Below are 14,406 nucleotides of genomic sequence, written 5' to 3'. Positions count from 1 at the left end.
ACTTGCTGAACACCAATCACTGTGAAAGTGAGCTTGCTATGCAAATCCTTGTTTTGTTAATTCAACTCTGAGAATCTACTGAGTTTCATGAATTATAAATGTCTAGAAATAAAAAAATGTAGGCTTTTCAACCAATGCTGGGTCAACCAAAGTTCTACCCTATAGAAGAATGCTAACCCATGGTATTATGAACACTTCTCCGCTATGCTTTCAGACAGAAGACTAGCATAGCTGTCCTCTGAGAGGCTCTACCCAGCAGCAGATTAAAACAGATACTGAGACTCATAGCCAAACACTGGGTGATGCATAGGAAGTCTTTTGGGAAAATGGGAGGAAAGAGAAAAGGCCCTGGGTTTGACAGGAGCTCCACAAGGAAAACAACAGAGACAACTAACCAGGGCCCAGAGGGATTTGCTGAGACACCAACCAAGGACTGTGCATGAACTGGACCTAGGCCCCCTACAAAGATGTAGCAGATGGGCAGCTTAGGCTGTATGTGTGTTCTATAGTAAGGGAAGTGGGGACTGCACTGGACACGGACTTATTTGCCAGTTTTTTGATCACTTTCCCCTGATAGTACTGCCTTGACAAGCCAAAGGGAATAAGACAGTCTTGCTGTAACTTGATGAGCTGGGGTGGATGGGAAAGGGAGCTCCCCTTTTCTGAAAAGGGGAGGGGGAAGAGAGAGAAGGTGGGACTGGGAGGGGAGGAGGGAACAGGTTACAAGGTTGTAAAGTGAATAAAATAAATACATGATAAAAAATTAAAAATGTAGGCTTTCATGTCATTTGAAAAAGAAGAATTTGACTAAAAATCAGTCCCTGTTTCATATTGAATGCACAAGGAATGTTTATCAAAAGTGAAATTTTCAACAAAGTATAAATTAAGTAGCAAATACTGAAAAAGACCGTCTCAATCACGCATGACTTTCCAACACTATTGCTAACTATAACAAGAAGTGCTGCTTTGTGTAGTTATGATTTTGCACAATTCATTCACCCCAAATCTTGTCAAAAAGCCAAACCAATTTAAGCAAACTACTCACTCTTGGCTGGAAATGCTAGTTTTTATAGGAGAAGCACACACACACACACACACACACACACACACACAGACTTATACATATAGATGGTACATAATAGATGAAAGAATGAACTAATATTGGTGGTTGCTAATTATTGTAAGATCAGTAGGCTAGGCTTGAAAAAAAATAAAATTAGTTACCAGAGATCAATTATGGGTAAATCAGAACCAAAATTATAAAATGTGTGTGTGTGTGTGTGTGTGTGTGTGCAGGTATATGAAGGTATGCATGTATATGAGTGTATGTGTGCATGTGTGCATGGAGGACAGAGGATAACCTCTGGTGTGATTCCTCGGGAGCCAGATGCTTTGCTTTTATTTGAGATGGTATTTCATAGACCTGAAGCTCACTAAGTGGGCTAGGCTGGTGGTCAGTGAGCCCCAGTGAGCCCCAGTGAGCCCCAAGGAGCCCTAAGAAGTCTGTGTTCATCTCCCCAGCACTAGGATTACAAGTGTTAGCCACCATATGCAGCATCATCACATGGATTCTGGGATTGAATTCAAGTCCTCCTTCTTGTGTGACAAGTAGTTTGCCATCTGAGCCATCTTCCTAGACCTAGGAATCATAAAACCCTTGACCCATGGCATCTTGCTATTTTTCTGAAGCTGAGCAAGCACAATGAGGTGATAAGGAAACTGGGAAGGAAAATGTAGCCAAGAGTGTACTGAATGTGATTATATGTTTTAAAAAGTTTATGGGGTAAAGCCTTATAAAAATGACAGAAAACAGGATACTAAGACCAAAGAACTACCCACATGGATGTTGATTTGTATTGGGGTCAGACAAGTTTCAATAGCTTATATCAGCTGCAGTTTGGATTCAGGTTGTTTCCATTTTATAGGCTCAGAGATTTAAGGCTCCTTGTCTTTCTACTTACTGGAATCTTTGTTCTTTTATTACTTCTCAAACATACCTTTCTATTTCTGACCAACAGGATACTTTTAAATGTTTTTTGTGTGTCTCCTACTTAATGAAAACAGAAATGAATATAAAGATTTTAACACTAATGATTAGTGACAGAAATAACTTTTCTTTCTTGTCCCAAAGTAGGATTTAATGGTTGTCACTGGTGGTAGTGGTGGGTGGTAGAGGGTCATGGTGGTTGTGGTGATTTTGTTCCTTAGAATGATGTTGTGCTTAGAAATATCTGGGCACAATTTTGTTTGTAATAATTAATGGAGGAGAGACACTGATACCTGGTCAGTACAGATTAAGGATGCTGCTTCATATCTCACAAAGCCTAGCACAACATCCTGATACCTCAGCAAGGAACAACTTCTTGCCAAATATCAACATCTCCCTATGAAAGAATCCCTAATGTAATGAACACAGTAACTGGACTGCAGGGCCCTTTACTAGCTGCTGTACATTTAAGCTGCTCTGTGCATTTAACCAGACACAGGATGAAAATGTACAATTATCCGATTATCTTGTGATTTGATACCATAACTGAAAATATCAGAAATTCTCTCATGTGAACACCCCAAGGTCCCTGCTCCATACAATAAGTAGTTTCCAACCCTTGAGAAAGAAATAGATTCGCAGAAGGATTGCTACTTTTGTTCCTTTTAGATATTTACAAATAGGGTACAAAGTTCTGGAAATATGGTGTGCCAAATATGTTTTTTTCAGGGGATAATTTTAAATGCTTTCTTAAATGCATGCAAGCCTCTCTGCTTAAAAATCTAGATGCTTACTCGCATGCCTCGTTGGGTGCCTGTGCCCATTGATGCCCCTCACGCTATGACTCTCTTCAGACAGAAAAGAGATCTTGGAATTACAGCCGCCATTGTTACTGCCATCTCATTGGCTGCTGTTGGAGCTACCACCGCGGCATTAGCCAGGAGTCATACTATGCAGACTTCTCAGACCCTGAATAACCTTTTAGCCAATGTAGCTCATGCCTTAGATGTACAAAAAGGAATTAATGCTCAACTAAAAGGAGGCTTGATGGTGTTCAATCAGAGGATTGACCTCGTGCAGGAGCAAATTGATACCCTATGGCAAATCGCTCAACTTGGCTGTCAATGAAAGTATGCTGGACTTTGAGTCACTAACATACAACATGAGAATTTTCCCTGTGCTGCAAATCTGTCTAAACAATTGTCTAGCTATATTTTAGGTAATTGGACTGGAGAATTCGACACTACGATGGAGCAGCTGAGAGTGGCCATTGTCATGGTAAATTCTACCAGAGTGGACGCAGGACTAGCCACAGGATTATCATCATGGATTGCTGCAGCCATGAATCATCTGAAGGAATGGGCAGGTGAGCGTTAGCAGGCCTTCTGGTGTTGGTCTCCTTGGTTTGCCTGTGGTATATACGCAAGATTAGAGTCTCACAACAGCGTAATGTAGCCATGACCATTCAGGCCTTTCCAGCCATTGAAGCAGGACAGTCTTCCCAAGCATGGTTGGCTACCATAAAAAGCCAAAATGTTATGCTTAGGAGGCGAGGCTAAGCACTGCACTCAGGGTCAGCCGCTTTGGACCCAGAGAAGAGCATGTCTGATTGCATGCGGGTTGATGCCCCAGGTCCCGCCTCTGATAAAAAGGTATCGGACGGAACTGATGCTCTTTGGGTGGATGACACCTAAATGAACATCAGTACAAAGTCCCAATTTATTTCTAATATCAGAGATCAGACCGCTACTCTTGCCTGATGCGTCTAAAACAAAAAGGGGGAACTATAGAGAGCTGCGTAATGCCGCGCCTTAAAGATGGAGCTGGTTTCCGCCTTCCACCTTCCCGATGGTGAGTGCTCTCTGTCACGAACAATTCCACATTTGGCTAAGGCTGAGGATCTGGCTTGCTTCCATGTATGTGGACCTATTTGCATTGCCCACGTGGCATGCTGGGGTTGGCTACCCAGAGGCTATTTAAGCTGTGGGCTGGCTTTCCCCAGGGTCAGATGATTGTTCAAGGTTCCTGAATAAACTGCATTGAAAAAAAAATCTAGATGCTATTAAAATGAAACTGGGATACCTTTTTACCAGGTGGTACCAAGTTTTGATTTGCTTTGACAAGGTGGGAGAGTGCTTTCTTGATGTTCTTCTCTTTCATGCTCTGCAGCACAGCAGATGGAAGAAAAGTTTCTAGTCCCCATTCTTTCCTGCAAAAAAAGCACATCTTTCATTCACTGTTCTTGTGGTGATGACATATATAAAACCAAATGGCACCCTGCTGTTTGTTGGAACAAGTGGACTCTTGGTAAGACAGGGAGGCAACTTTTCATTTACATGCAGGAAATATACTGTTGGATCATTGATACTTATGTTCACATTTAAAAGGAAACATATATATTCTTCACTCTATAGAAAGAACACTAACTATGTACAGTAAAGAGACCTTTTGTTCAACCCATTTCTGTGTCTCTTAAATACATCCTATATCCAGATATTCCCAATGTGTTTTCTTTAATTTCCTCAGCTTGTACTTACTGTCTTCATTGATTTTGTATGCCTTAGAGCTACTGTATCTTTATTTTAAAACACACACACACACACACACACACACACACACACACACACACCTGACGGAGGTTCAGTGCTAGGGCTCAGAGACCTATGGTAGAACCAAAAACATTTGACCAAAAGGAAAAAAAAAAACAATGAAATGATTCCTAATGATATTCTGTTATACTTGTAGGTTGGTCCCTAGTCCAATTATCATCAGAGAAAATTCCTCCCGCAGCTGATGGAAGCAGATGCAGAGACCCACACCAAAACATTAGGTAGAGCTTGGGGAACCCCACTGAAGAAGTGGAGGAAGGATTGTAGGAGCCAGAGGGGTCAAGGATACCATGAGAACACGGTCTACAGAATCAACTAAGCAGGGCTCACAGGGGCTCATAGAGATTGAAGTAACAGTCACAAAGCCTGAACAGGTCTGTACTAGGTCCTCTGCATGCATGTGGTGGTTGTTTAGTTTGTGGGTTTTGTGGGACTCTTTTTTTTTTGTGGGACTCTTATCTCTGACACTTTTGCCTGCTCCCAGGATACTTTTCCTCCTGCTGAGTTGCCTCGATCAGCCTTGATATGAGGGTTCATACTTAATCTTATTGCACCTCCATCCCATTATGCTGTTTTTGGTTGATATCACTGGGAGGCCTGCTATTTTCTGAAGGGAAATGAAGGAATAATGCATCTGGGGGAAAGGGGAAGTGTGTGTGTGTGTGTGTGTGTGTGTGTGTGTAGGGGGGACTTGGAAGAGTGAAAGAGTGGGGGCTTGCGTGGGTTGTACTGTATAAAAAATAAAGGAAAAGAAAAATTTCTAAATATCAAAAAATAAAGTGTGAATATGATACACATGTATATAAACATATGTATGTATGTATGTATGTATGTATGTATGTATGAGAGGAAATGCTTATGAGGAACCCAGGGCTTCATTCATACTAGTCAAATCCCATCAGCCCTGTCTTATTATCTTAAATGACTGTCTTTCATATCTTTATATCTTTTTAAATAAGTTCATTGAGAGTTTTCTACAACATGTTTTGATCATAGTAATCCCCGTTTCCTCATTTTCCAAGATTCACCAACTTCCCTATCCACCTAACTCCGTGTCTTCCAAACCCCCCTCTGAACCCATGAAGACTAATTTGTGCTTTCCAGGTATTCTGGATGTGTGTTATTCTACCAGCATATCTTTATGTCTCCTCTTTATACTCAGATAACAATTTCCTTGATTGGTCAGGATGATATCTTTCAAAAATTAGTGTTTTCTACTGTCTAATGCAAACATTATATACAATGCTCAATCAATACTTGGTAAAAAGAATTGATTGCTGCCAACACTGTTGCAGACTACAAGACTTCTAGTCAAGCTAGTAACCTTTGAGAGGTTCTGGTCTGCACAATGTTCTACTTGAGAAGTGAGCAGAGAGTAGTGGCACAAAGATGTGCTAGTTTTTTAAAGATAGGATCTCACACTGACCTGAAAAATCACCAATTAATCTATGCTAGCTGGTCAGCGAGTCCCAGGGAACCACCTGTCTCTGTTACCCTAGTGCTGGGATTATATGCATATGACACATGCCATGGCCAGCTTTATAAGCGTGGATTCTGGATGTTAAACTCTAGTCCTCATGCTTACACAGCAAGCACCTTAGTGTCCTCAGCCACCCAAATGCGTTTTACTTGTCTGAATATGTTTTCAGGTTGTGTAGGCACCTTTTCAAGTGGCATCCAGTTTTATCTGTACCTAAGGACGTTAGATAGTAGAGAAAGAACATATGAATATGTCCAGCCAACTTGAGAACTGTTTGTGAACAGATAGTCTCTCAGACTATAGACACTGTATGGATACCATGGGGGAAGAGAGAGAGGGAGAGAGACAGAGAGAGAGAGAGAGAGAGAGAGAGAGAGAGAGAGAGAGAGAGAGATGGACCACTCTGGGGAGTGGCAATAGTTGAACTGGGAATTGGCAGAACAGTGTGGGTAGTAAATTGGAGCTCTAGTTCTCCCCAATGCAACACCCAGGTTAGTTAGTAGGGCATCATGAAACTTTACAAGTAGCCCCTGGGAACTTATGTGTCTTTGAAAAGTAGGATTATACTCATTTGCTTATGTTTTGAGTGAAGATGGGGAGAAATTCAATGCTTTTAACATGGCAAGGAGACATGGCTTCAATCTGGCTGTAAACTCTGACACAGCCGTTCTCCTTTTTGTTAGCATAAAGAGCTGCTGGGATGAAGTAAGTGGTGTTTAGGATAGTGAATCTTTTACTGAGAGACTGAGCATTCCCTCCAAACGGATGACCCTTAAATAGATTCATCCGCTGGAGGCAATACAAACCATCAATTTTCTAAGAAAAGAGGATCTTTCTTGGCCAAGGAGGGGTGGGGTGGTAAAATAGCATACTCAGCAAGAGAAGGCATCCATCCTTTACAAACAAGATGTGATTCACAGGGCCAACTTTATTGTGTGACATATTTACCAGTCACTTTAAAAGGCTTTTTTTTTTTCTACACAGATACCAAGGCATTATGATACCAAGGCACCATGCTTCCTGATTGTGGAATTCCTTTTTAAAAGATTCATATGTATGAATGTTTTGCATGTGTTTCTGTATGTGTATCACATACATACCTGGTGCCCATGGAGGCCAGAAGAGGGTACCAACTTGGCCTGGGACTGGAGTTACAGATGGTTTTAAATCACCACATGGATACTAGGCACCCAACTTGGGTCATTTGCAAGTGCTTTTAACCACTGAGTTATCTCTCCTGCTCACTTTTTTTTTTTTTAAACAAGGTCTTATTATGTAACTTAGGCTGGCTTCAAATTTTTAATTCTCCTAACTAAGACTCCCTCAATGCTCAGATTATAGGTGTGAGCCACCAGGCCCAACTTTTGACATTACTTTGGACACTGCTGTGAAGGCATTTCAGAACAGGTCTCTATAACAATTGCTCTCAACCTTCCTACTGCTGCAGCCCTTTAGTAGAGTTCCTCATGTTGTGGTGGACCACAACTATAAAATTATTTTGCTCTTACTTCATAACTATGATTTTGTTACTGTTATGAACTGTAATGTAGATACCTGTGTTTTCTGATGGTCTTAGGCAACCCTGTGAAAGGGTCACTTGACCCCTCCCAAGGGGTCACAACCTACAGGTTGAGACCTTGTGCTCCTTAAACACCCTGGCAATATAGGAGGAATTCTAAAGAGACAAGTATGCCCATCCTTTGTGCTACAGGAATATTAAGACAAAGGAACTCCCAGGTATTGGAATCCTTCCAGGAATCTCATGCTAGAAAAAGGCAAAGACTAAAGCCTGGATAAAAACATCCAGAGGAGGAATATGCCTCCAAGGAAGAAATTTCACACAGTCTTTACAATTTATCTGAAACCATGCAGCAGAGAACAGTGGTGGGCAGGATCACACCTGGACCAAAGGCTGCTGAGTTACAGATCCTCTTGCTATCTACTTAAACCTAAACCTCTGTTTAAATCAACATCTCATGTCAATATCCTGAAGACAGATTTGGGGCTCAGTATATCTGTTTCTTGTTCCTCTTCTCAGTTCTACCACATAAAATGTATCTTCTCTCTCTTTTTTTCTTATTACTTATCTCTTTGGTGTATTTTTAAGAGGTGGCTAAGCCTAATTAGGCTCCAGTAGTAGTTCAGTCTACTGGGCAAACTAAGACACAAAGAGCAGTCTCACCGCTTGGGATTTTAACTCTGCCCCACTTCCACCTCCTGTCCTGTGACTTGGGAAAGTAACAAGCAAATTAATCATGGTATACCTCAGTTTACTCCTTTATCTTTGAAGTAAGGCCTGTATGTTGACTGTGCTAATACTCATTTTTTTCCCCCTCATTCTGGGATGGGATCTCAAAAAGATGCTCAGTTTAGCCTTGCACTCACTCTGCAGCTTAAGAATTTAGGATTCTCCTGCCACAGCCTCACGAGTAGTTGCAGTTACAGGCCCGCATCACCAGGCCATCCTCTTTGTTTATCTTGATGATTTGGGGACAAGATCTTGATATGTGGCTGCCCTTGTACTTACAGCAAGCCTTCTGCCTCTGTATGCTCTATTGCTATATTTGATATGAAGGCAGGAGTGAGCAATCATTCTTGGACTTCCAGATCATTTTACACAAATGACTTTCATCTTGCCTGCAATTTCCTAAAGGTGAGTAAAGTGAGAAATAGATCTATTCTATTACAAAAGACAAAATATTTGTATATTTTGCCACTAGTTTACAAATATTCTGTCATGATACAAAAGCGGAAAGGGGCAGGGAGGAGACCAGGGAGGGAGTGTGGGGTTGGGGAGGGAATGAGGGAGCGGGATACAGCTGGGACACAGAGTTAACAAAATGTAACTAAAAAGAAAAATAAAATTTAAAAAAAAAAAGCGTAAAGAAATACGCACAGCATCTCATGGCACCAAGGGTGAACACTGGCACCAAGGGTGAACACTTACTCAATGTATTTTAGGGAGATTTTCTGCGTCTGTTTGGTGGTGACAGTGGCGATGTACATTTGTAACGCGGCCAGCCGCAAGGCAATGTCATATTTCAGCTCCGGTCCAAATCGCTCCTGAACGACATCATTACAACTCTGTGAAGAGACCAGCAGAGGGCGCAATTCGTCAGAGCATGAGCTGCCTTGTGCTGCCTTTAGAGGAACAGGTGACACACATTTTCCCCAGTGTTTCAACCTTCACTTCTAAGCCACTGAGGCTAAATGTGGAAACATCTCCACCGTGCTGCTTGGAGCTGCGTCAGAATTTAATTGCACAAAAACAGAGACCACACAAAACATTTAACAATCATCGACAAGCTGTTATTTAAATATTTAGCTTTTTGTAAAAATAATTAGGAATTTAGGGATGGAATTGCCAAACACAGGTGCTGCAACTGAACACAGAAGCACTGGTGGAGGAATGTGGCTTTTGCAGCTCGGCTGCTGGATTTCGAAGCCTGGCTTTCAGACTTCTTCATTTCATACAGAGTGTGGCCTTGCGCAAATTCCTAACTTGATTGTGCCCCAGTTTTCCTTTCTTTAAAATGGAGTGATGGTTTCCCACCCACAGGATGTTTCAAGGACTAACGTAGTTGACAATGTGAAGCCCCTAAACTGTTCTTGGCAGCTGTAAGCACACTTCGAAAAAAAATGTATTTATCTCATTCTTATTCTTACTTTGTGTGGTGCTGGCGGTTGCTTTCCTGGTTTTGCCAGCCAACAATAGCTACCGTGTCGGAAACCGTAGCATTTATTTGGACTCTTGTCCTCTGTTTATTTATCCGTGAGCGGGACTCATAGGAAACACTTCACTAGAGTTGCTTGGGGATTGCATGAGAGGGCTGTAAGGGTAGCTATAAAAATCTTTCACTCACGTGAGTGGCTGCAGCACTCCCATTCCAAATGTGTAATCATGTGAGAATCAGTCCACGTCTCTTGGAATTCATTTGTTCAGCTCACAAAATTTGTGGGTAGGGTCAAAATGTAGGCTGGGTATAGCGTTATACACTATAGTTTCAGTTTCTTGTGAGGCTGAGGTAGGTGGATATCTTAGTAACATTTCTCTGGCTGTTCTACGTATCATGAACAAGGCAACTAATAGAAGGATGAGTTTATTGGAGGCTTGCAGTTCAGAGGGTGAGTTCATGACCATCGTGGCAAGGAGCATGGCATCAGGCAGGCAAGGCATGGTGCTGGGTCAGTAGCTGAAAGCTCACATCCTTATTCAAAAGGAGGGAGCAGAGAGCTAACTAGGAATGATGTGGGCTTTTGAAACCTCAAAGCCTACCTCCAGTGTCACGCATCCTCTAACAAAGTCAAACCTCCTAAATCTTCCCAAATAGTTCAACCAATTGGGGACCAAGCATTCAAATATATGCCCCTCTGGGGGTCATTCTTATTCAAATCATCATAATGAACTATAAATTCAAGGCTAGCCTGGTTGAAATCACCAGGCTGCCTCTCAATCCGCCAGAGTGGCTGAGCATGTGCTACAAAATGGTATGGTCCTGTGTGACCACAAAGACTAGACTGGAGTCTTGTATTCTTCTCTCTTGTTAGGGGCAAATTTGGGAGCTGAGTGCAGAAGAAACATGCAAAACATGTAAGTAGTTTTCTCTGTGTATGTGTGTGCCTCTGTGTGTGTGTGTGTGTGTGTGTATGTGTGTGTGTGTGTGTGTGTGTGTGTGTGTGCTGAGTGATGAGTGATTTTTATATTGGAAACTGAATTTTAGGTCTAGAAAACATACCAACATACCCCTTTCCTGCATCCTTACTGTATTTCTTTGCCTTGTCCCTAATAAGCATCAAAGGGAAACCCATGCTGCATTTTTTTTTTTTGCTTCCTTTCTGAGAAAAGCACATTAGTAATCACCACATACACTGATTATCCAAAGTTAGGAGCAGGTATCACTGCATGGCTTCTGTATTGCATCTTACTTATGCTTTGTATCTACATCAATGGATACATATTTCTCAGTCCATTGCTTCATTTCTAAGTGAGCCAGATTCTCCTCCCAATGCACCCCCAATAATGTCTTTCCCTCCTGCTTTCCTGAGAAATCTTAAGCTTACTGGAACACATAACATTTTGTTTTTGAAGTAGGTCTGTCAAGAAGTAGGGCCTAACATGGCTGGGGAAATACCCTGGAAAACAAATTAAAGCTGCTACTTTGTTTTGTTTATTTCCATGTTAACAATCATGCCCAGGGCTTGAGGCAGTCAATCTTGGCTCCAAGGTGTTAACAGCCTAGATAAGGTTGTTTTATTCAGTTCTCTAAGAGACTGGACTCCCAGCATGTGGTGTGTGCCTGTGTGTGCTCACAAGCTTAGAGGCACAAGCACGTATGGATACACATGCATATGTATGCCTGTATGTGTGTAGGTCAAAGGACAACTTTGAATGTGTTTCCTCATGAACCATTCACCTTTTTATTTTCATATTTAGACAAGATCTATCACAGGCCTGGAATTTACCAGGAATTTAGGTAAATTCCTAGGCTAGCTTAGCTGGCTGGTATGCCTACGGGATCACCCAGTCTTTATTCCCTGGTGCTGGGATTGCAAGTATGTGCTGCTAGGTCTTACTTTTGGTGAATGCAGGCTCTGGGGATCACACTTGGTTCTCATGTTCTTTACGGACTGAGATGTTGCCTCCGCCCCACTATCTGTTTTGTGAGAGGTTATTTTGTCAAAGAACTTTTTTAAAGACTGCTACTGCATAAGGATTTACAACAGAAGGTATGCTTTTTTTGTACAGAATTTAGACATAAAAGTCCAAGTTTGATGGGAGGCTCTGCCAAATACTAATACAATTATGCTTGCCATAACATGTTAGTTTTCTTATCTAAAAAAAAAAAATGGATGAACACTTAAGGACAATTAACTTGAGAGCTAACTAACTTGCAAGTTTGCCATCATAGCTCTAAGATGATTAATTTATAAAATGGAATGTGTTATAGAAACACAAGCCATTATTGTTACTTTTCCTAAGAACTCTGCCTAGAATCTTTTTTTTTTTTTTCCCATTTCTGATGTGCCTTGCTGTGGTGGTTTGAACAAGAATAACCCCATTGGCTTATATATTCGAGTATTTGGTCTTCAGTCAGTGGGGCTATTTGGAAAGGATTAGGAGATGTACTTGTGTTTTGGTAAGTGTGTCAATCGGGGTGAGCTTTGAAGTTTCAAAAACCTATGTCATTGTCAGTTATATCTCTCAGCTTTGTGCCTGTGGATCAGGATGTAAGCTTTCAGCTATTGCTCCAACACATGCCTGCCTGCCACCATGCTTCTCACTATGATAGCATGAACTTTTTGAAAATATAAGCAAGACCCCAATTAAATGCTTTTAAAAATGTTGCCTTGGTCATGGTGTTTCATCACAGCAATAACTAAGACATTTGCATTTAAGAGACTTTTGAGTGAATCTTTTGACAAGGCAATTGGTCACTTGATTATTATATAATTACTGAAGAATGACCCTGGGGAAGTAGTGTGCAATATGAATTACATGTATGTATGTATGTATGTATGTGTGCATGTATGCACATATGTATGTATATGTGTTTTTGTGTATGGGTGTACAAGAGAGATTATCATTTTATTACTCTTTAATATATTACTTAAGATTCAGTCTCACAAGTGAATAGCAACAACTATTTTGTTAAATAGAGGTCTTAACAGGACCTACTCTAGGCCTATAAAAAGATCATTTGTGATTAATATATGTCAAAGAGGAAAGCAATATGTGTTTGCAAAGATTTCAGTGGCTTAAGGGTTGTACCCTGTTTATTACTTGGTAGGAACAACTTCTTTCTGAATAGAGTGGACAGAAAAAAAATCAGCAAGCATATTATCATGACGAATCAGAACAGTCTGGATTATTACAGTTTACTGTTAAGATATATGCTAAAATTTGTAAAAAGCCTCATGGGCCATTAATGACTCACAGATAAATATATGTTATCACTACTGAAATCTGTTTGCATCTTCACGCTTCATCTGGCCTATGGTGACTGTCCTCATTAAGAGCCCGCTAAGTTAAATTGATTTTGAGTTTTGTAAAGTGCAGTGCATGGTTTCTGCTTCCTCTTCTGTTCTCCAGGCAATTTCATTGTATCGTTGTAGTAGGTTAAAATCAACATGGGCACACAAGAGACCTGTTGACTTCTAGTAAGTAGACAGATGTGTTCATTTAAACCCACCACACTTTCTGTGATATAGTCATTTCTGAGTAGAGTCTGAGGCAAAAAAACAAAAACAAAAAATGTTCATGCCCTATACGCTAAAGGGGATATATAAGATGATAGTAGCTTGATTTTAGTCTCCATCACCCACAGTATATGGTTATTCATCTCCCCTGCTGCCTATTCCTTTGGGAGGTAGATAATCTATCACCTACATGAAAGTCAAGGCAAGAAACAAGAAACATCATCAACCTTTTTCTTTCAGTCCTCAGGCAAGCTCACCAAACATGTTGTCTTATTTTGAAGCTAGCCCTCTGGTGGAAAAGATGTCTTTCAAATGAGAAAACTCTCCATGCAGTTAATTTGAGCAGATACGCCTTAAACATAACGTGATCAGCTTTAGTGGTACTCCTTGTCTTTCTTCCCTAGAACAAGCACAGCCATGTTTTTGCCCTTTACAAAGGCAATGGAATTTTTTGTGGTGTCTAAACAGAAGCGGAATGGTTTTAAAGCACCATCCTGTTATCAAGATGAGAATGTAATCATAGAAAACAACCCATACTTGCATTTCAGTATCTACAGCTTTATACTAAGAGGTACCTGGAGCTATTCATTTGCAACTAACTAGATCATAATTGTAACACAAGGTGACCTAGCCTCGGAGTGATGCCCAGCAGTAGTATGGAGAAGAAGCAGTAACTGATCAGCTGAGAGTCACACTCCTCGCTTCATTCAGTTGTAGTTGGCTAAGTTTCCTAGCCTATTAGGGGAACAGAGGTCATTGTTGCCAATTAAGGGGTGCTTGTGACCTAAATTCAACACCAAGAAAACCCAAACACACGATAGTCTCACTGTTTAGTTGGAAAATGCAGTATATATTTAAAATTATTTTTGATAAATAGGGTGTAAACACCTAATAGGATTGAACTTACCTTGGAGATGCAGGACTATCTTCATGAACATTAAGTCTACTCTTCAGCTTAAAAAAATCTTATCCAAAACCCACAGAGGTAGGGAAAATTACTGGGTTCTTTCCTGAGGGTCCCTATGTAATAGAATGCAGTAGAATGTTCTGCTTTGTTTTTTCTCTGACTTCATTTCTGATTTCTAGGGCTTATTGCCACTTAATACCAACATTCCTAATTTGCCATATGCATT

At 40.9% G+C, this 14,406-nt stretch overlaps 1 protein-coding gene across 11 annotated transcripts in view; it reads right to left on the bottom strand.

Annotated features, from left to right (window-relative positions):
- Nucleotides 1-14,406, bottom strand: part of Frmpd4 (FERM and PDZ domain containing 4) — a 727,289-nt gene that overhangs the window by 20,501 nt on the left and 692,382 nt on the right. For all 11 annotated transcript variants that reach the window (XM_060375727.1, XM_060375718.1, XM_060375723.1 and 8 more), the window contains 2 exons: nt 9,024-9,160; nt 4,070-4,196 (listed from right to left, as the gene is read on the bottom strand). In XM_060375727.1, coding sequence (XP_060231710.1) covers nt 4,070-4,196; nt 9,024-9,160 — 264 coding nt within the window. The remainder of the gene's footprint in view (nt 1-4,069; nt 4,197-9,023; nt 9,161-14,406) is intronic.

This window comes from Meriones unguiculatus, chromosome X, assembly GCF_030254825.1.
Source record: "Meriones unguiculatus strain TT.TT164.6M chromosome X, Bangor_MerUng_6.1, whole genome shotgun sequence".
Lineage (NCBI taxonomy): Eukaryota > Metazoa > Chordata > Mammalia > Rodentia > Muridae > Meriones > Meriones unguiculatus.
Note: the sequence above shows the minus strand (reverse complement) of the source record. Positions and strands in the feature narration are given on the sequence as shown.